The sequence below is a fragment of the Anas platyrhynchos genome, chromosome 6 (assembly GCF_047663525.1).
Source record: "Anas platyrhynchos isolate ZD024472 breed Pekin duck chromosome 6, IASCAAS_PekinDuck_T2T, whole genome shotgun sequence".
NCBI classification, from domain to species: Eukaryota; Metazoa; Chordata; class Aves; order Anseriformes; family Anatidae; genus Anas; species Anas platyrhynchos.
Genome location: NC_092592.1, coordinates 30,772,996 through 30,794,298, shown reverse-complemented (window position 1 = coordinate 30,794,298; position 21,303 = coordinate 30,772,996). Strand labels below are relative to the sequence as shown.

Genomic DNA, 21,303 nt, shown 5'->3' with positions numbered 1-21,303 from the left:
TTCCTATTTATTACAGGTAAAGTATCTCAGACACAATGTAAAGCAATGAAATTAGTCTAGTGCAAAAATGTATCCTTTCCTTTAAAAGTAATCCCAGTACCCAGACCTTCTGAACTTGCAGACATTACTGAACCAAACCTAAATGCTCTTCTGTTAAAACCATGGCCAGTGGTACTTCCACATCCTATCAGGCTGGACATGGCTAACCGTGCTGAATGTACTTTCTTTCCACCAGACAGACACAGAACAACACATATGGGTCCCATCAGATTGTGCAGGCCTTCAGACGCACATGGGTTACACACAGCATCAGGCAAATGCCTGAGAAATCACTGATAATGTCAGGAGATTCTTCGTGGGCAGCGTTGCAAAACTCCTATGATTTGTTTAAGAGTTATTACAAACAGGCTCCGAGACATTAACAAACATCAGAGGTAATGAGAATAGCTTTTCGGTAGCCTTTAAATTATTTAATTTAGGAAAGGGAAATTGCACATCAGAGAGGAGCAGTCAGACTGCACATCAATATGTGCATCAAATGGCACATCAGAGAGATGCAGCAGTTTGATGTCTGAGGGTGTCTGGTCAGGGCTGTAGCCATTACAATAACACACACTGCTCAAAATATACAGTGGCTCCTGAAATATATTCTCTAATTTATTTTCTTGCTGAGGGATGTAGATTTTCCTACTGGGAACAAAGAAAAAGGCTTGTTAATTCAATATATGAGTACCAAAGCTTCCTCCTGTGTGGCAGTGCTTAACCCTTTCGGTTTATACCGTAATTCTTTGGAGAAAGTATGTCTTCACTCAAGCTCACCTCAAGTCCATACATGCTCATATATTTTTAGAAAAGAAAGGCATTATCCTTGCTATGTACACTCCAGTTACTGATACTTGCCAGAAGATGAGTCAATGACTATTTCTCCGATCTGAGTGCATACATCAACATGTAAGACCGGGTGAAGATTTACCAGTGAGCAGACTCTTCATGAAACTGTGTCTGATAACCTCTCTTCCTCCTCTTCCAAAACACCTTCAAACCAATTCCTACTCGTCAACTGGAGTAAACCAGAGGAGCCTTATGCAATCTTCTAATATTCTGTAATTCTGTAGCTGTACAACAAAAGCATGCTCAATGCAATCCTGGACCTGCATTAGGCAGACAAGTAAGAAGACAAATGCTTTCTGGTACTTTTGTGAAAAATACTGTATTTATGAGGAAACAAGATGATAATTTTCAGTCCTGACTCTCAGACTCTCAAGAACATTGTGTCACATTGCAGCCAGACTCTGGAAGAAATAATGCAGTTTCTATCTCCAAATCAGTTATGAAATTCACTTGATGGATGTTCAGTCACAGATGTTGTATTACAAATGCTTTTATTTCCTCACAAGAGAAACCCTAGCAGCATTCCTTCAAGCTTTCTATTTCAAGAAGAGACGACAGAAGGAGACATGGCGAGAAGGAAGCTGGTAGCTCAGGCACCTTCTTTCCGTGCCTGCTCACACACTCGGCTCCATGTCCCCATCTTCTCCCTGCCAGATGCCAACAGCCGCCCAGCCAGCAGGCCCCTGGCTTATTTGGACAACTGTTCCCTTGCAAAACAAAAACTTGCAACTTATTGGCAGCTCCAAGCAGTCACTTCCCAAAAGCGCTGGGCTCAGCTTCTCCCGCAGCAGGACACCAACAACCGCCTGGTGGCTCTTCGTCCTCCAGCCGTCTGCTAAAACAGTTACCTAGACTCAGAGGTAGCACCTCCTCATCCCTTCCTAAAACCTGCATGATAACACTTCACCTCTTTAAAAAAAACAGAGACTGCAGCAAAGAGACATTTATTACACTTGGCAGATGCAGCAAATGGTCCCCCTGAATGCTAAGCAAATAGTTACGCCCAGCAGACTCAAAGCTTCTGTCGGAAGAACCCAGGAATGCCACAAACACAAGCCCAAACAAGACCTCTGTAACTTATTTTTACCCTGCCCTTTCTAAACAGGCCGAGGATCTATCTAGTCTTTGCTGTGAGTCCTGGCTACTTTTAATGGGAGTATTTTAACAGGAAGGAGCAGGCTGGTCACATTTTACAATTGAGTGTTTAACATAATTTTATCATGATTAAAGCATTATGCAATACCTCCTTGGAGTATTTTCTTTATAATAAAGAGGCTGGCTGCAGAACTAAACTTGCACAAATGGACTCAAAAGCAATAAATTCCTTAGTCAACAGGTTCACATTATACCCAGAGCAACGCACAGATCCAAGAGGCACTCCACGACAACACTTTAGCAAACAATCCTGTTATTCATGGATGACTATAATAGGGTGATTACTAACAGCTGTTTGCAATCTCATTACATATGGAAAAGCTTCAGGAAAATGACACAAGAAACACCCCAACTTACAGAGGAACTGAGCAGGGAAGGATCCGTGAAGCAGCTTAACCCCACTGCGCCCTGCTGTCTGCATCACTCACCTTACGCCCCCACCCTCGCACAGCTCTTACTCCCCGTGGCTTCAAAACACCAGTATTACTTTTTAATGCATTCATCAGCTTAAATCCACACCATGCATAAATTACAATATGAATTAAAACTAATCTGAGGGTGGTTCAATAGATTTAAGTGTTACGTGCAGTCTACACAAGTACTGAACTTAGACAACCACTAGAGATGTGCTAATACGGCTACGTATGGGTACAATCGCCCCCAAGTACACGAGAAGAATGCACAGTCTAGCATTTAAACGACTGTAGCCTGCATTAAAAACGTTAATTAAAGCATTCCTGATGCAAATGATAGGTTCACACTCCAAACCAGGAAGCAGAACTCCTAGCAATGCAGTAATTTGTTCCTATTTCACCGGTGACTCCTTTACTCTCTTCCCCGAGCCTAAGTTTTTAATTAAGTACCCTGCAGCCAACCAGATCTTTTTGTAATGCTGTAATGAAGCATAAAACCATAAAAGCATCAGGAGGAAAAAAAAAAACAAAAACCAACTCACAATAAAGACTGTTTGTTCACAGACAAAAAGCAATGCAAACAAAATGTTGGATAATCTGCTTCATGGCTCTTCTTATAAGACAGTCCAGAGTTATTCTAGCTAACTGTGACATAATTTTATTTATTTATTTTAAGTCTCAGCAAATTAATGAGAAATCTGAGAAAAGAACCTTTTTCAGTTCTCAGCCCCCTCCCGAATCCTACTCACAGGGCTCTGCAGTATCTGAGTGACCCTCTTCCTCTGCTCCATCATGTTGAAGTCCTGCCTCAGGTCCGGAGACATGTTTCTCTCTCGGATATACTCCGGGTCGTTTTCATTGATGCGGTCGAAGTACCTCTCCTTGTGAGGCATCGTGGCAGGGGGAGGAGTAGTGATCACCACCTGACTGGCATCCGTACTCATGCTTCAGCTCTGCGGATGATGGCCTTCACCTGGAAGAAAGTGAGAAAGGGGGAAGAGTGATTAGCAATTAAATGGAAAATTTTGAATGCAACTTTCAAGTTCAGACACAAATAACTGTTCCCTTCAACTCTGCAGAATGATGTCTAATATGAGAGTGAAACAAGTGAATAATTACCATAATTAGGAAGTTAAGGAAAAACTGTAGAAAAGTGTTTAAAAACCATTAATGAGACCTCTGGTACTTTGTAACCATCTCTATTCAAGTTCAAATAAAAACCACAGCAGAACAATATTACAAATAATGAAATCCAAAATACACACTATATATTTTATGACAACATTTCCTGTCTCATTTTACATCACATTCATCACCCCCCAACATGTTTTTTTATTGTATTTCTCCTTCCTGACGCATTGAACTTCAACAGAACACATCCAGAAGACGGGGCCTCTGCTTAACATCGGCTCAGAGCTCACCTCCCAGCTCCAACGACGGCATCCCTTAATTACAGCATTTCCGAAGCATCCCATAGCTTCACTTTAGAGAAATGCTGTTGGCTCATTCGCAGCCTGCTAGCATATCTCTGCCAGTGCCTGTGCTAGGAGTTCATCCTCAAAGAGAGCAAACCAGCAGAGAAGGGTGGCACTGGACTGCAGCTTCAGCTGCTGCAGACATCAGGGCTTTAGCTCGTCTCCTCTGCGTGCAATTGTAAGCAAGGATTCTCACCAAAGCTCATTACATTAGGAACGAAAAAACAACTTTCATGTCTTGCACTTAAAACATCATTAAAAAAAACTGATAAGCATTTGTAAACACAAACAGAAGCGGATCAAAAGCAGAAAATCCGACGCCTGCATTTTCATACACAGAATTGGGCTCAGAAACACGCTGAGGACACCATTCCTCAAACAGGCACCAAGAGGAAGGTTTTCTCAGGTTTGAAGAACAAAGAGAAGCAAGATTTGTAGGAAGAGATACTATGAAAATACATTTTAGCATGCAAATACCTACATTCAGTCACGTACTTAACATAAGAATATTTGCATGCAAACATCTTTAGTATATAAAAAATGCACAGAACAGCCAAATGTGAAGGAACATCGCTTGGGAAGAGCAGTAAGCAATGTGCTTCAACATGATACCTTCAGAGGCTGAAAACATCCCTCTTTTGGGTCACTGTGACTACTTTTTGTAGCTCTATGGGCATCAAACCAATGTGCGGATCTGAGCTGTGCAGCTAAAACCTCCCACCTTTTCCAGATGAGATACTTGGGGAGAGTCCCACTAAAGCCCCTTCGGCAGCCCCAGCCCTCGTCCTGCCTGTGAGGAGCCCCAGAAACGGGCTGGCAGGAGGACGTGGGTTTCTCTTCAGCCAGTTTCCCACCGTGGCGCCCAGCCGGCTCTGCTGGCACGCTGCACAGGGCAGCGCGAGCATGAAAGGCTTGAGGCACTGCTGCACTGCCCCAAAATGTGAAACCCCGGCTAGACAGCACCTACAGAGCTGTCAGGGAAAGCACTCGCAGATAAGGCACAGCAAAACCACATCCCCCATTTTCTTATATATTACAGGCTATCACTAAATTACAATGCTATCCAGCTTCACACCCAGCTTTCAGGAGGGTGCCAGGCCTGCTGGATGAACACAGTGTCTCCTGGGACGTATAATCCACATCCTGGACACAAGCTCCACGAACTTGGATGGTTTCTTTATGGAGGCTGCATTGCACTGGCTGCTCTGCCATGGCTGAGCTCACTCAGTGCTTGCTGGCTGAAGTCTGCCACGCACAGCTGGCTGGGGGATGCTGGGGAGAAGGCGAGGAGACACTGCTTGCTTCAAGGAAGTGGGGATTTGGGGAGGGGGAAAAAATTCAGTGCATGAATTTCCCACTACAGACTGTAATTAGTTAATGCCTTTTCGTTTAAGTCTTTGCTTAGGGCAATGTGCTACAAACAGGGGTACAAAAGGAGAGAAGGTTTTGCTAAAGAATGAGCCATTGTCTTTTCCAGCTGAGAGAACTGAAGCAGAAGGACAGACCTCTGGGGACAGCACTTGGGATAGCATCACAGCTCAACCTCCCTCTGTTCAGGTTAGAACAAGGTCAGGAGAGACCCTTGTAAATCTAACAATGGATTATGTTGTTCCTTTCCCTCCACCCACAAAAAATGGTGGGGTTTGAGAGAGAAAAAGCAGACCCTGATGAGAACATGCAAGCCTACCAGCTCGGTCTCCAAGTGCCACAAGGAGCTCAGGACCAGAGCTGTTCTCCATCAGGGTCAGAACAGACACCCTCAAGCACCTGCTGGTAGCCGAAACTGGTGTAGAGATGCAGAAGGGTGAGAACCTTGCTCCAAGTGGCAATAACCAACAACTTCTTTTCGTTACTTTTCCCTCAGAAGAGCTGCGTTACCCAGTTGTTTTTGCTAAAATGCTCCTGCACCCGGCTAAGCCCGACTCGCAAGCTGCTGCTCAAGTGCCAGCCCACGTGGCTCTGGTTGGGCCAACTGCACGCATGTCTAGGCTTCAAAAATCTTTGATTATTATTATTATGATTATTTTAAATAGGTTTACAGGACACAATTAGTTCAAGCCCGTTACTTTACAATGCCGCCTTACAGTGACAGAAAACCCCATTCATCTGGAAAAAGACACAAATGTGGCTGGCAAGGCTCAAAAGCCACAAAAGAGATTTTCTAATTGCTCTGGACTTCGTTTTTTCCTCTTTCCTGCCAGATTGGTTTGTTACCTCTAGCCATTAAGATTACAACATTAAAGTCCTTGTGCTACAAAAACCTCTATTACTGGACATAATATGGGTATTGGGTCCAGTTGTTCCTACAAGACCTGGTTCAATGCCTGCTCTGTTGGGCCCAGGCTGACTCTTGCATAACCCCTACTGTTCGGCTGGAAAACTTTCAAACAAATCAGCCATTCTTTTATTATTTGTATCTTGCACTGATTTTTTTTTCTAAAAAAGGGGTCATTTGTTAAAACATGTTCTGTTTCTGGGGATCTAAGAACCTCTACCTCCTTCTCAGCACAGGACTGGCAACGACACAGAAGCAAGATAACCCCAGAAAATCCAGAAGTTGAAGTCTATGAGTTGTGATAGAGAATTATCACTCTCCATTCACCACTTTTATTTTCTGTGGCCATTCTTTTACCTAGGAGAAAAGCAGTTTTGCTGTAAGGCTGCTTTGGGCTTCCACCCCTTCCAGTGATGCTTCTGAATTACAGCAAGAACGAGCTACCACCTTCCTGAGCAGTGATTTTTCCCATGCATGCTGTATTGTTTGTACTGGGGAAATCTATGGTCACAGAGCCTGAGATGCAGGTGGGAATGAGAAACCTCATGCCCTTGCAGCAACCTGAGGCTAAATCTAGACTGGTTAGAAGGGACACATACACAAAGAAATCAAACCTGACCAAGGATCTGATTCTTTCCTGCTGACATGATCATTCATGCTCAGCTGAGATGCACATCTCAGCCCACATTTTGGCCTAACTTGTACAAGCTGTCATGCCAAATAGACTCAAAGCACGCAGAGGAGCAGTTTTGGCACCTGTGGTTCAGCTCCTCCAATGGGGGGCAAAAGAAACCCTGAAAAGCAAGTCAGCGTGCTCGAGTTTTTTTTATACATGAGTCTCCATCTCCGCTGAAAATAGTTTTAGGGACCTGTAAAACAAAGAAAATTGAAGCCTTTGCTGCAGGGCACTTGCTAACGTCACCCAGCTTCCCCCACTTACTGCCGAACTGACCTCTGACACCACCACAGCAGAAAACCGGCTGCATGCTGCCTCCCTCTGATGCCCTCACACGGCTCACTGCTTTGGCCTCTTTCTGTTCTGTGTTTTGTACCTGTAACTGGGTGACACAAAGTAGAGCACGGCACCTTTGTCAGGAGGATGCGCAGCTCTATAAGAAGTTTTATTTAACAAAAGTTTCCATTTAATTGTAATAACTTGGATCCGTGCCTTGTAGGCTGCGAGATGAAGCCCTGATCGTGCCCATCTGACACTTTGTAATGCCTGAGTAACACGCTGTGCTGCTTTTGCTGGAATAACTGTTTTCAATGTCAAATCACAGAAGCAGCTCAAAAATAATAATGAGGTCAGAGAAACACAGAGTACTGAAGGGGAAAAAAAAACACAACAAAAAACCAAGAGCAAGAAAGGAACCAAAGACAAGGAAAAATTCTTGCCAAAGAACACCCCAGAAAGCACTGACTTAATGTATCCTTCACAACGTACAGAGCACACATAAGAACAAATACCACCATAAGAGAAATTCAGCAATGGAAAAGGGACCAAATGATTAGATCGCCTAGCAACAACTCGTTAACCTACCTTTTATTCTGACTTTTTATGGCGGGTTTCAGCCATCCCCACTTTCTCTAGCAGTGCAATCCATCTGTTAGAGTTTCCAGCACCGTAAACCAGCAGTGTGTGCACTGCATAATTAGCCACTACGGCTGATTTCGGGTCTGAGCTCTCAAGCTAGACGAGACCGCATCCGAGCACTTTTAAGGAGCACATTGTGTTATTCTGCTCTTGCTATTTCTCGCCTGCTTGCTTTTAAGGAACAGTCTGCTCTTTCTTCCCCCCCTCCGGTATCTTGTCTGCCAGGAGACTTGTTGGAAGCAAGCTGGATGTCTCTTGATCTCGGTTCCAGCCTCCCTGTGAAACAGGCAGGTTCCAGTCTGAATCAAAGACTTGGCTCTCGCCAACGCTGTCGGCTACACAGGCGAGATGGCAGAAGGAAACACGCTTAAGGAATATGAAAGAATGGTTAAGAAGGACAGGAAAATAGGTAGGGGAATATGGACCGACACTAAGGTCACCGTCGCTATCTTTTAGCATTAGGAATTCAGCTAGCAATCCTCTCCTCTATAAATTTTAGTAGTGATATATTATTGAACAATCACATCTGTTCTAGGACAAGAAAATACTTGGATAACAGCTCAAAACTCATTTATTTTCTCTCTTTTTTTTATGTTCTTTTGATCAGGACATCAAATGCCATGAATATCTGACAATAAGTTGACAGATTACATTACCTCTTACGTTACAAGCAGCTTGGATTTCATTTATCAGTCTCACTTTACACATTGGTAAGAGGAATACGATGTGCATTCATACACTAGCATCTTCTAAACGTAACTTGTGGAACTGAAAATACTCGTACTAGACTAGGTAGTTAGCATTTCTTCAAAACTAATTGATTTTACTAATATACAGATTTTGTACACAGGCACTCAAGGAAGTCAAACGGCCCAATCACACCCTCACACTGACACAAGGTAGTATTTGCATTAGGGGAAAAAAAAAAAAGCAGTCACACCTCCCGCCAACCCTCCCAGCCATCCAGTCCTTCTGCCTCTGTCACCTCTTCACCTTCATGCCATCTTGTGAAGCGGGATGGGTAGGAGAAACTACTCGTCTGCTGATTTTGTGTTTTGGTTTATTTTTTTCAGTTTGAGCTTTTGTTTTTAAATGGCTGTTACTTTTGGCCATATCAGCCCCCCGGCTCACTGCACAGCTATCTACGTTGTTCTTGTGTGGAGCTGGTGACAATACAGGGCTGCCTCACACTGGTCTTGCTAGCACAGGGCAGGCACAGTGATCCGTCATACTGCAGCCCAAACTGGTTAGAAACCAACTATGCAAATCCACTGCCATGCACTTAATTTAAGTCTTTCTGCTTTTGAACAGAGTAAGCTAATGAAATAGTCATCATCTCCTTTCAGACACCACATTAGGCAGACTCCGTGGCGGCAGGATATTTTTCCTGAGATGTATGAACCTGAGTGTATCTGAACCCATGTTTTGTTTCTGCACTAAAGCTAAAGCATCATTTTTGCACGCTCATATGGTGCAACACTGAAGTCAACATGAATATGCAAGCAGCTCAACTCATGCTTTGCTCAGTGCAAGCTGGAGCTGAACCACAGCCAGCTTCTCCTCCACTGCTGAAAAGTGAGACGGCATCATGGGCTGCTGATACCCACCCAAAACACGAGGATGGCACCTTCACCCAAGGACATGACCCTTGGTGGGATGGGGAAGGTCGCCTACTGTGTGCCCACCCATGCCCCAGCAGCAGCACTGCCCTGCCGCAGGCTGCACCGCCGTGCTCGCTGTGTTGGCCTGCCAGTATATTGCAGCACAAGCTGGAGTGAGGAAAGAAAAAGAAAAAAAAAAAAAAGCCTAGGATGAGGGTTTGATGCATACAATATGCTCTACCACATGGCCATAAATGCTACTTGCATGTGTTAAGTCTCAGAACTGAACTTTTGTACTTAACCTTGCACATACTGCTTTAGTCATACACATTCGGGTATCCTTTCACTGCTGTGCGACAGCTTTTAACGATGGAGAGCCTGTGGGTGAGCTCCTGTTCTGAGTGGCAGGACTACAAAGAGCACCAACAGCTCTGGAGAAGTGTGCTCCCACACTGTGGGGCTTCCCTGCCTCGCTCTATCCGCTTGTTTGCTTGCACCAGCACGGTGCTATGGCTGTGCAGGCAGCAGGAGCACTGAGATTACACCGCTCTTTACACACACACGCACAAATTGTGTCCCTAAAACCTCACTTTAAGAGAAGGTCAGTCACCATAGATGCCAAGTCGGTTCGTTGTTTCCCTGTCCCCATACCTGTTCCTTTAAAAGCAAATTTTCTTTTGCTATTCCTATTTCTTTTGTAGTTGCTTATTTTTAATAAGTACGCAGTACACTGCAATTCACCAGACGGAGTTTTAATTTAGAGGTGAGTTACGTTTTGCTTGGATGTAAGTCTCATTTGCATATGCAGATACATGCATATATTTAGAAATGACATTGAAGCGCACTTGGAGTGCCTGAGAGCTGCCGCCTCTGCCTGGGTACACAGGGTGACTGATCCTACAAAATGGTGTGGAGTCTGTGCATGCAGGCTATTTCTGAGGCAATTTAAAAAATCACCTCCTGAAACTGAGTAAAAGCACCAGACTGGCTAATAAATTAAACCATTTGTTAAGCTGTAATTAGCTTCTGTACTTACTAGACTTGAAAAGCATGTCAGTCCTACCTCACACCCACTTCTCCTCTGTTTCTCTTCCACCTTCTACACTATAAAGTTCACAAAAAGCCCAGTAAAACTGAACTCTGCAACGAGTGCTCAAGTCTGTCTTGGTTTATGTTGTTTTTCTGTGTTAGTATCAAAATTCCCTACACTGATATAAGGGTTCGCCCAAAAAACACCTGAATACCGAGCTCAAACCACCTGTTTTTATGGCATGGCAAGGTAGCTCTCCTGGAGAGGTGTCCTCACTGCGGCACAGGGAAGGAGACCTACAAGAGCTGCCAGGGGAAAGACCTCTCCCTATGGCAGATGCAAAAATCTGCTCTCACAAAGCACAGCAGCACTGAACAACAAGGATGGAACTGAGGTTAGTTTCTCCTCCCTCTTCTACATGTACGTTTTTCTGCTTGTCCCCACTTTGATCCAACCACTGCTCACAGAAAGCATCCTCCCAGCCCCGCTGCCCAAGAGGACTGGGCGAGGACCACAGCAGCAGGGCAGACTTCCAGCCCATTGATTTGCACGCTTTCTAATAACACGTTTCCTCGTGGCGTCGAGGGCTGCTACAGAGGATCAGCAGGCAGAGGGCCCCCCGCAGAGCTGCAGACAGAGCAGCGATGCCAGCAGCAGCAGTGGTTTCCAGATGGAGACAGAAGCACGAGCCCTCTCCCGATGCCACCTCGGAGCTTACGCATCCCGAAGAATGAACTGCTCATCCCCATTTAATCAGTCATATTAACAACGCCCCTACCACAGTAAGTCATAAATAAGATTAGCAAATATTTACATATTACAAAGAATCTCAGTACTTATTAGTTGGGTGTTAAAGCCTTCCTCCCTTTATCCACTCCCAAGGCTAGCTAGCACTTCAGAGCACCAGCACAGATACAAGTCAACCTACAGAGCAGAGATCACATTACTGGCGTTTGACCTTCCTTGCCTCAGGGGACAAAAACCCCCTCAGAGTAATGTCACGGAGCTTTAACCCCAAGTGTTCATTTCCATTTAATTTTAAAATATAAACACAGACAGAAGACAGAAATACCTATTTTCAATAAGAGTGATTGCTTTGCTTTTTTGGTTTTAAGGATTCTGATGAAACCTTGGCAACACGAGCACTGCAGCACCAAAGCAGTTTCAATTTTTGGTTCTCATGACCTAGCTTATATTCATGCTACAAACTGAACCAGGTTTCGAAAACAACTGTCAGCAAAGGGAAACAAAGTACATCACAGGTGGAAAAAAAAGACTGCATTTTAGAATTGGTACTGCTTTAAAGAAAGGTGGGACTTGGGTAATGAAAAAATGGGCAGTATTTTCCAAAACATTAAAACACAATAAAAAGCTATTTTTTTCTTAAAGACTTATCTCTGCTTATCTACATAATCACTTGTGGTTAAGTTACCTAAAATATTTCACGGGTCAGTAGGCAACAGAGAGCTAAATTAAAAGATTATGTTCTGGTAGTGCTTATCCGTACTAAGCTGTGAAAGTACGCGCACACATAACCCACACATACACAAGTAATGGCTGAAAAACCTCCCTAAATCCTTTGGAAAAGGGAGAACCAGAACCTAGCTTCCTCTACAATTCAAACTAAAAACTTATTTGTGAGAAAAACAAAAACAAACATTTAATTGGAAAAGCTGACTGCAGCCGAAACCTTTCACGTTTTGCAACACCCTTCCCCTCCCTCTCTTGCAACTTCCTCCGGTGACTTTTTTCTGGGGCTTCCTCTGAGCACCACTGATGCGGGAAGGAAACAATTTCACTCTTCACGCAGACCTACGCAGTGTTACGGACGGAAGAACAAAGTTTGATGCAGATTTTTTTTTATTTTAATCCCAATCTGGAAAGCAGCTTTTGGAGCCACAAGGGCTACTCTGGCAATCCATGAGAGGCCTCCCTGTTCTCTGCTGGTACAACATGTGACATCAGATAGCAGAGAGGAATCTTATCGATCCCAGGGCACATCAGAAGCCTTGATTTATGACAGTTCGATTATCCTGAGAAGTGTCACGGCCAAAGCAGCTGCCTCCCGGGCCCAGACGGAGGTCGGAGGCTGTGACGGTGGGCAACCCAGATGATGGACACGCAGCAACTGCTGGATTTCACACGTGTTTACCCCAACAGCCCATCCTGGGTATGGCATCACGCAGCCAGACCTTTTTATAGCCCAAACCTCTGGATTCCTCCTCTTCACACCAAGTCCTGACCTTTCCCCGCAGCAGCTCGGCGAGGACCCGAGGGCCACGGACTGAGCACACCGCGCTGCAGCTCAACGCCCTCCAAACTCCTCGGCGAGGAAGGAGAAACCCGGCCAACAGCTGATCCCAGCGGGGACATTTGTAATCGGAGAGGTGAAGAAAAGATGAAATTGTGCCAGGCCTTCGATCATGAAGTCCTCAGGACAAATTGTATCTTTATTTATGTGATGCACCACGCCCTGCGTGATTCCCCCAAGTTCACCTCAGGATCTCTGAATCACTCTACTATAAATTTTAAATATGCAGCAGCAACATAATCCATAATAATTCACTGATCCCAGCTTAGCCATGTAAAAGTTGACTAACTCCTCAAAAAAAGGAATTTTGACACTTTACTGACCCATACAGATATTTCATGTTAAACAGAAAACAACGTCACTTAGAAAAGCTGTTTCACGATAGTAATAGCCAAAAATTAAGTGTGTTTTAGATAACACAACTGCATATGCTTATTTCATGTGTGACAAACAGGTATAGAGGGAATGATCAGATTTTTAATTATAATTTAAAAATAGGAATTTTGGGAATCAATGACAGTTTAAAACAAACGATGGCCCCAACGCCAGGCCTGACCGTGCAGCAGGCACGTTGCCACTGACCAGCTGGGAGAAGAATGGAAAAAGAAAAGCAGGCATCTTGAGAATAAAGCGAGAGATTTACTCCAGTAAAAGCTCACCCAAAGACATCTGTCAACTGAGGTGTAGAGGAGGTACTGTTAGTAGGACTTTAACAGCCTATATCATCCACTGGATGGCACGGAGAAAACAAAACAAAAACAACCCAAACCCCGTAGCACACTATTTCCAAATCATGCTGACAGTGCCTTTTCTCACTCCATTCAGTCTCAGAAGGATCTTGCTTTTCTTTTCATTACTGGAATAAGTTTTGCCTCAACATATTGGACAAATTTTCCCCTTCTTGGTCCATTTGCAACCATAAATTAAATGCTAATGTGTGTTAAAACATAACAAGAAGAAAGCAGCATTTAATTAAGGTTGCCAAATACATGCAAAATTCTCATCTGCAGAGGACTTAACTCAAAACTCACACCTTATGCTACAATTTTTCATATTTTCTAGGCTGGCTCGAGGTGATCCTTCCCAACTCACACATTTCAGCTCCACAGCTCTCCAACTGCCACCCCAGCACATCTGCCCACGAAGAAAGGGTCTGAACTAGATACATGAACACATCAGGGCTAAGAATAATTGGGGAGAGGAGGGCAGGGGAAAGTACGGAGCAGAGAAGGGCCACATGGAGGTTCAGAGGGCAGCCAGGACCTCCTTTATGAAAGTTCAAAAGACAGCTATACTTAATTACCAGAGTTCAAAGCATCTTGCTTTAATTATCCTTCCCTGGGAAATCCCTAGATTAATGGTGGTGCACTAATGCTTTTTTGCTGTGTTTACGCACATTTCTAATACTGTCTTCAGCTTGCTTCAAAATAATTAAAAAATACTTGACTAGTAAATCCAAGAAGTTTCCACTGCAGTCAAAGCCTTACCTACATAAATATGCACATTAATCTCAATTGACTTGGCCTGCATTTGACCTGTTTCTTGTCTCTGGCACCTTCTGCTAACAGCACTAGAAAAGCAAATTGAATTTAGAGAGGCAAAGGTCTTATATACCTTTAGGAATGGAAAATTACTCAACTGGATTTCAAGGCAGCCAGTCTGAAGTCAAATGGTCATTTTGGACGTAGCCACAGCGCTGAGCAGAGAAGCAGATGTGCCCAGCGCAGCAGCCAGCACACCCCTGAACAAGTGCTGAGGATTTATTGACAAACGCCCCAGTAGGACACACACTGAGGGGTATGGTGAGTCAGTGCTAAGCGCAAAGAAAGTTAAGATGTCAAAGACAGAATGTATAAATACTTCATACTTAGGCTACTACAACGTTCCAGTTCAAGCAAGCAATTATCTACGTTCATCCTGTCTTCTCCATTACCACCTGCAAGCACTGAAAGTCTGGATAAAATAGAAGATGCTCCACAAACTACTCCAGTATCCCCGGATGCACCCTGCATACTGTCCACAATCCTAGGGACATGCAAACATCAGCACTGGTTGTTTCTAGAATGCAGCCTGACATCAAAACCTGCTGGAGATTTACACCATATTCTCTTTCACCTAAGCAGCTGCATGAAACGTGAATAAAATTGGCTGATTTTCACGTCTAGTGGTCAGGCAGTCAAAGGCACTGGTGACAGAATTTCCTAACAGCCCAGGAGGCACCAGCAAACAGCTTCACAGGACACGTACCTTCCACCAAAACGCTGTCATGCAAGTGAAGAAAAGCTTTTCTACAATTTCTGTAAGAGAAAAAACAAGGCAGGCTCCTAGAATGAGCTGCAGCAGCAGCAACCCGTGTCCAGTTGCTAAGACCCCGGTCATGATTTTGGATCAGCGTGTGCAGCCTCTAACTGATCATATACCCAGCATGGCAGATGCTCCTGCTATTTCTTCCCTAGGCAACTCTTCCATTTTTTACTTCTATTTTTCTTTGTTTATAATTTTAAGAATATTCTTAAGCAACAAATACATTAGATTGATCTGTCAGATACAATGATTTCAAGATTATGTCGAAGATTATGACAAAATTCATAAAGTATCATAAAAGTTGTTTTATTTTAATTTTCTAAGCTCATTTGTATACCTGCTAAAAATGATATTTGCCTGTTTGCAATTAAAGTTGCTTATATTTGCACTGAAAGCCAGGAACAGGCACGTAACCCCCTGGCTGGGAGTTCAGAATCTTTGAGTGTGGAGAGATGTTGGGGCAAATACTTCTCTCAGTTATATCGTCATGAATCAAAAGCAACTGATTTACAATGTAATCAAAATTACTGTAAAAACAACACAGTAATTTTATCTTTTTTTTTTTTTTTTTAAACTACTTAACTCATGGAAATCATCCCAGGTAAACATGGTATTTCAGCTTATGCCATAAAAAAATATATTGATGACACAGAAATATCAGAGGCTACACAGATTACATCTGCTGGAAGACTGAAAGTAAATCACGTCTTTTCTATGGCTTTCAGTTATCTTGGTCACTTATGTTTTGGGTTGTGTTCCACATCTGTAAAAACCTAACACTGCTTTAATTTTCATCAAGGAATTAGGGACCTCTGTAGTAACATATGACCATGCCAAAAAAATACCAGGAAAGCTGATTAATAAAGTGCTGAATAATAGGTGATTAGATGCCTGCCAAAGGCTGCATTCACGACAGCATCCACAGACATGCAGGAATGCTGTGTGGGACGGCACCACACCAGCGGGCTCTGGCTCTGCAGCAAGCACCGCATCTGTGCTAGAACACATCGCCTGCTCCAAAAAGGGAAAAGAGGAGGCTGAGGAGGAATCTGGTCCCCCTAGTCTGGTCTCAAAGGCTTCTGGAGGGATAACAGAGAATGCTTCTTTTGGAATTGGGAAATATTTAGACTTTTTTCCCCCCTTAATAAAGACGCATTCTTCTAGCTTGCTAAACTGTTATATTATTTCAGGCATTGATGTAGCAGGATTTCTGTTTTTCATCTTAATTATTGGGTGGTACTTTCAGTGTGCATTAGAGTAAGTATTTAAGATACAATTTGCGAGTTAATGTAGGTTTTTTAGTTCTGTAGCACATTGCTATGGGATTTTGAATTCTGCCTGCCTCATCAGCATTATGTTCTCTCTGTGATAAATGATCAAAATGGATCAGAGTTAGCATTGCAGAGCAGTTACAAAGAGGTGAAGGAAAGTATGCGAAGTTTTGTGCTGAATGAACAGACTGTTTCCTGTGACTTCTGGCTTGGAGCTCAGAAAGCCGGGATTCATAATGAAAAACACTCCTACCTGGTGCACAACCCCTGCCCCTCATTCAGAGCAATTACACAATATGAAACTTGAAGACAGGTTTTCATTACGTGTATCCTGTGTTCGTTTTCATGTCACATTGAAAGTGGTGTTTGTAATCTGGTGATTTTGAGCAACAAGACCTGTGGTTTCTCAAAAACTAAAACGGGTGGAACTATTCCAAGTGGTTGAATTTATTTTTATTTTTTATTTTTTTGAAGTTATTCTCAACTGTCACATTAATGAGACATTGGATACAAAGCTTTTAATAATTATAAATGATACCTAAAATGACAAAGCATGCAATTGAGAACAAAAAGTAAATAAATGAACAAATCCACCCTGTGATGGGGCAGCAAGGAGCCCAGTATGCCCAACAGCCCAAAGGTAGGTCAACAGCTCTCCTGAGCTAACAGCACATTGCACCCTCTCACTCTGTGTCAGAAACTACTGCCCACAACAGTAACTGCTCTAAGGCAGCTGTCACAGTATTATTTTCATCCATGTACGGGACATACACAAGGAAAAGTAATTACCAAGTGCTGCCTCATTTATTGTGACAGCACAATAGTGACCATTCTCAAAACTATGTTGTTTGGAAATGCAATCATTGCCTTTAGGTTACTTGACTGCATTACGTATACTCCCAAGAGGTTTTGTGCATTTTGCAATAAAATATAAAAAACTTTAAATTGAAATTGTCTCTTTGTTTAGAAAATTTGATCATGAGTTTGATTGTGTCCACTTTTACTGGACTGTTGTTTTTTTTTGTCACTGACCTGTGATCAGGTGGAATGAGCAACTTGCACCTCATCGCAATCTAAGCATCAAAATCCTACAACCTTCTCTTCTAAACAGGTATCAATTTTTGTAATGTATTAGAAAATTATTTTCTACCATCTTGTACCAAGTTTGGCTTAAAGTAACCAACAGGTTCAGAAGCTACATGGCAGGAATGAATACGTACGCAGTGTGATCACAGAAGACCCCAATTTCTTAGAGCACCAAGTATGTTGGAGCTCTCGCTGACCTGCAGTGTGAGCCCAAACACAAGTGCAAAACTTAGGTCAATCAAAAAGAAAAAACAACAAACTTATAAACAAACCTATAAAGGAGAATAGAAAGCACAATTTTGCAGACAGGGACAGTCCAACGTGTACAAGGATAATCACATTTCTTTTAACAACAAATAGCATTTATGCCCATGGTGGTAGTGTTTCCTGAGATGTGAGCAAACAACGCAATAGATATGTTTGAAAATTTAAATATGTAGTATAAAGACAGCATGAGCCATCAAAGCATACTGAACTGTGTTACAACTGGTATCTATAAATAGCAGAGGATCACACTTCAGAGAGAAGCATTCAGAATTCCCTAAGTGCCAGTGAACAATAACCTCAGGGTGCTTGTTCCACCTGAACGAAAAAAGCACTTAACAGAACTGGGAACTGTATTAGAAAAGCTGGATTTTTTTTTTTCTTCCATGCCCTGTTCTTTCATTTCCAATTGCATCGTTATCACTGACAAAAAGACAAATCAAATCATATATTCAAGTGATTGTACGTTTTAAAAAATAACATATTCATTGTTATTCTTGCAGCTCATCTGACCTCCTCCGTACAGCTATGACAAACGCTCAGTCAACAAAAAAAAAATCTGAACAAAATGTGTGCTCAGAGTATCAGTTAAGAAATATAGCTGCTCTGCAACATTAAGGAGAATACAAAAGGGCCTCTACAATAGTATAACCTTTGCCTCTGTGTGCTAGCATCACAGTTTACACGGTTTCCATGGAAACCCTCTGCAAACATATGAATGTTCTTGCTGCGTTAGATGCCGAACAGAAAATCCTTTGTGACCATTCCGGAGGGCCATGGCCAGTGCCAACCTCCCAGTGAAATAATGCCCCTCACTATGCCTTTGCCCAGCAGGCTCATGACACACTCTCTCACATGGTACAGCTGCTGCCATAGCTTGTTTTTCCCCATCTGAAAAAAAAGAGGTGTACATCATAACTTTTAAATGTGTCTTCCTGCATCAAGAGCATGTTTTGCCCCCATCAAACTGATGGCCAAGTCCCCGGGACTGGACCCTCAGATGCAACCCAAAAGCTGTAAAACCAGGCCACTGGCTGGGAGGCTTCCAGCAGGCTCCAAGTCAGGGCACAGGGGAATATATTTACATAATGAGTAGGCAAATGCCCAAAGCGAATGCCACAGTTCCTCATTATTAAATATCTTGAGAAAATAAAATTAAAAAAATAATCTCAGGATGCCACAAGTATACTGGTGCAGAAGGGAAAACAAGTTTCATCACTTGTTATTTTTTGTAATGGACACACCAACTGACCTACATAACACAGAATCACAGAATGGCTGAGGTTGGCAGGGACCTCTGGAGGCTGTCTGGTCCAACCCTCCTGCTCAACCTGGAGCCCAGGACCGTGTCCAGACAGATGAACTGCTCATGTACTGCATGGGCTCCTTCTTCTGCAACAGAGGCAGAAAAATTTTATCCAGGATAGTACGAAACTCATCAGGAGGACTGGTTTCTGGTTTTGGTAGTTAAGGGTGTGGGTTTGAGTGAAGGCTGAGGCATCAAGAAAACTTGTTTCCGTTTTATAAAGGAGGAGCTACTGTCAAAACATCTGAGTGTTGTGTCCCTCGTGAACTTCCTCAAAACATACATCTCCCCCGCAATTTAACATTTTAACCAACGCTGAGATAAAAGCGCATCTAATCAAGTGACTTAAAAGTGCACCTTCAAGAGACCCAGTCTGTGCCTGCAGCTGGACGGCACCTTGTTTGTAGACTGAAGCATTCCCCTGTATTCTCATTTCTCTGAAACTGAGAAAATTCACAGCAGAGCAAGTTTGACTCTCTGATCTCTGAGATATCAGCGGTGTAGTTTATCAAATTACTTACAGATGTGCTCAGTCTGAGGCAGGACAATGGCTCCAAAGGCTACATTGAGGAGAACAGCGAGCCTGCAGTCTGTGCAGCCAGGTGAAAGCCTGACTGTCCGATCCCAAATAAAACAGGAAAGGTCAACAAACACCTTTTTGTTTGTAAACCGGCACTTTAGCGATTAACCCATTTTTAGACACTACTACAGTCCCAATGACAACAGTCAATGCAGCAATAGCTTTGTGGCAAGTGCTGCAGAAGGAATATGACAGAATTTGTACCGGGAAGAAAAACCACGCTCTTGTTATGTCAACACCCTTGATTACTCCGTTTATTTTTGTCCCTTTACAACAGGAAGCCCCGGCAGGAAGCTCCCAGAGCTGACACCGCCACCACCCTCCCTCCTCACACCCCAAACTGGCTCGGGCCCCGCAGGACATCTACCACGTTACTGCTGCGGCCCGGCCCGCGTCTCCCTGCGGCACCGCCTGCGGAACAAAGTAAATATTGGGTTAGCCGCAGAGCTCTCGCTGTTCCCCTGCTCTAACAGCCCATTGTTCACTTGCGGTTGCCTCAGCGAGATAAAACACCAAAAAGCAGTGTTTCCGGAGGGGAAAGCCTTCCCACCGTGTGTCACGGGTCCAGGGCTGGGCTTTGCGGGGGCCAGGCCGCCCAGCTGCCCCATTGCTCTTAGTGCTGGGGATGAGCTTTCTGCATGCACGCCTGCTTGGCCTATGCTCTCCTGCTTTATCACCCAAGGGCCATTTCCAGTGGATTTGTTTGAAGTCGTGTTTATTCCTCAGCAGGGGCTGGATGGGACCTGCTGGGGCCCACCCCAATCCATCCCATTGTCCCCCAGCCTGGCTTCTGCTGCGACCTATGTCAGCACCGGGTTATGGGTAACGGCCGCTGCAGGTGATATTTAAGCACAGGAGGTGATTACAGACAATATATAAGCACAGGAGAAAGGACACAATGGACAGAGAAATTAATCCAACCATACAGGAAATGATAAAATCGAGAAGTCACTCATTTAATATTTTCAACCATATCCTCTCGCCCAATAAAGAAGTGCACTGAACTTAATTAACATCCCACTAATGAGACCTCCGATTGCCCAGAACAAAGCAATAGTGAACGTGAGCTCTGTTTCTACCAAATCTACCAGAAAGATTTTTAAGGGTCTGCTTTCCCGCTGACATAAACACATGACTCCCATTAGCCTTAATAAAGGAAGAGAGCATTCAATGAGAGATTAATTTCCCAGGACTGCACAAGTAAACCGTGGCATGCCTAAAACACAGCACAGGCTGCTAAGAAAGGGTTGGCTGTCACAAAATCATAGTGACAGATCAAATTCTTTCATAACTTTCCCATGAATTTTTTCATCTCTTGTTGTAGTTCAGAGTTTTTCACTTCGGGATGGAGAAAACGTTCAGAACTTTTCTTTTGACAAAAATATGGAAAAGCAAATCAGATAGTGGAATGCTTAACTCATTTTTAGGCTGAAAAATACAACTTCAAACACGCACTTTTGTTTATTTAATCTTAATGCATTGTCCCTGTATACTATTTTTGACTATGCAGTACGTAAATCCTTACTCCCACAACAATGTAAATTTGTTGACAGGATGATAGGTTAAAGTTTATCTTTCAGGCCGCTTCCCCTGCACCAGTCAGAGAAATCTAGTTATGTCAATTTATGTCCCTCGCAGTGCTCAGTGAGGCGAGGAAACGAAGCGGAGTGCCAGAATGTGGAAACAATGCAAAAAAAAAAAAAAAATAGTGCCAGAGCTGAGCATCCGATGCTTCCGCTAAGCTCTA

At 43.4% G+C, this 21,303-nt stretch overlaps 1 protein-coding gene across 6 annotated transcripts in view; it reads right to left on the bottom strand.

The window, feature by feature from the left end:
- Positions 1 to 21,303, bottom strand: part of ADD3 (adducin 3) — a 98,225-nt gene that overhangs the window by 21,919 nt on the left and 55,003 nt on the right. For 5 of the 6 annotated variants that reach the window (XM_027460909.3, XM_027460914.3, XM_027460911.3 and 2 more), the window contains one exon: positions 3,209 to 3,432. In XM_027460909.3, coding sequence (XP_027316710.1) covers positions 3,209 to 3,403 — 195 coding nt within the window. In that variant the 5' untranslated portion in view covers positions 3,404 to 3,432. Of the gene's footprint in view, positions 1 to 3,208; positions 3,433 to 7,749; positions 7,914 to 21,303 lie in introns of those variants that run through there. The other variant, XM_027460910.3, reaches the window with a different exon arrangement.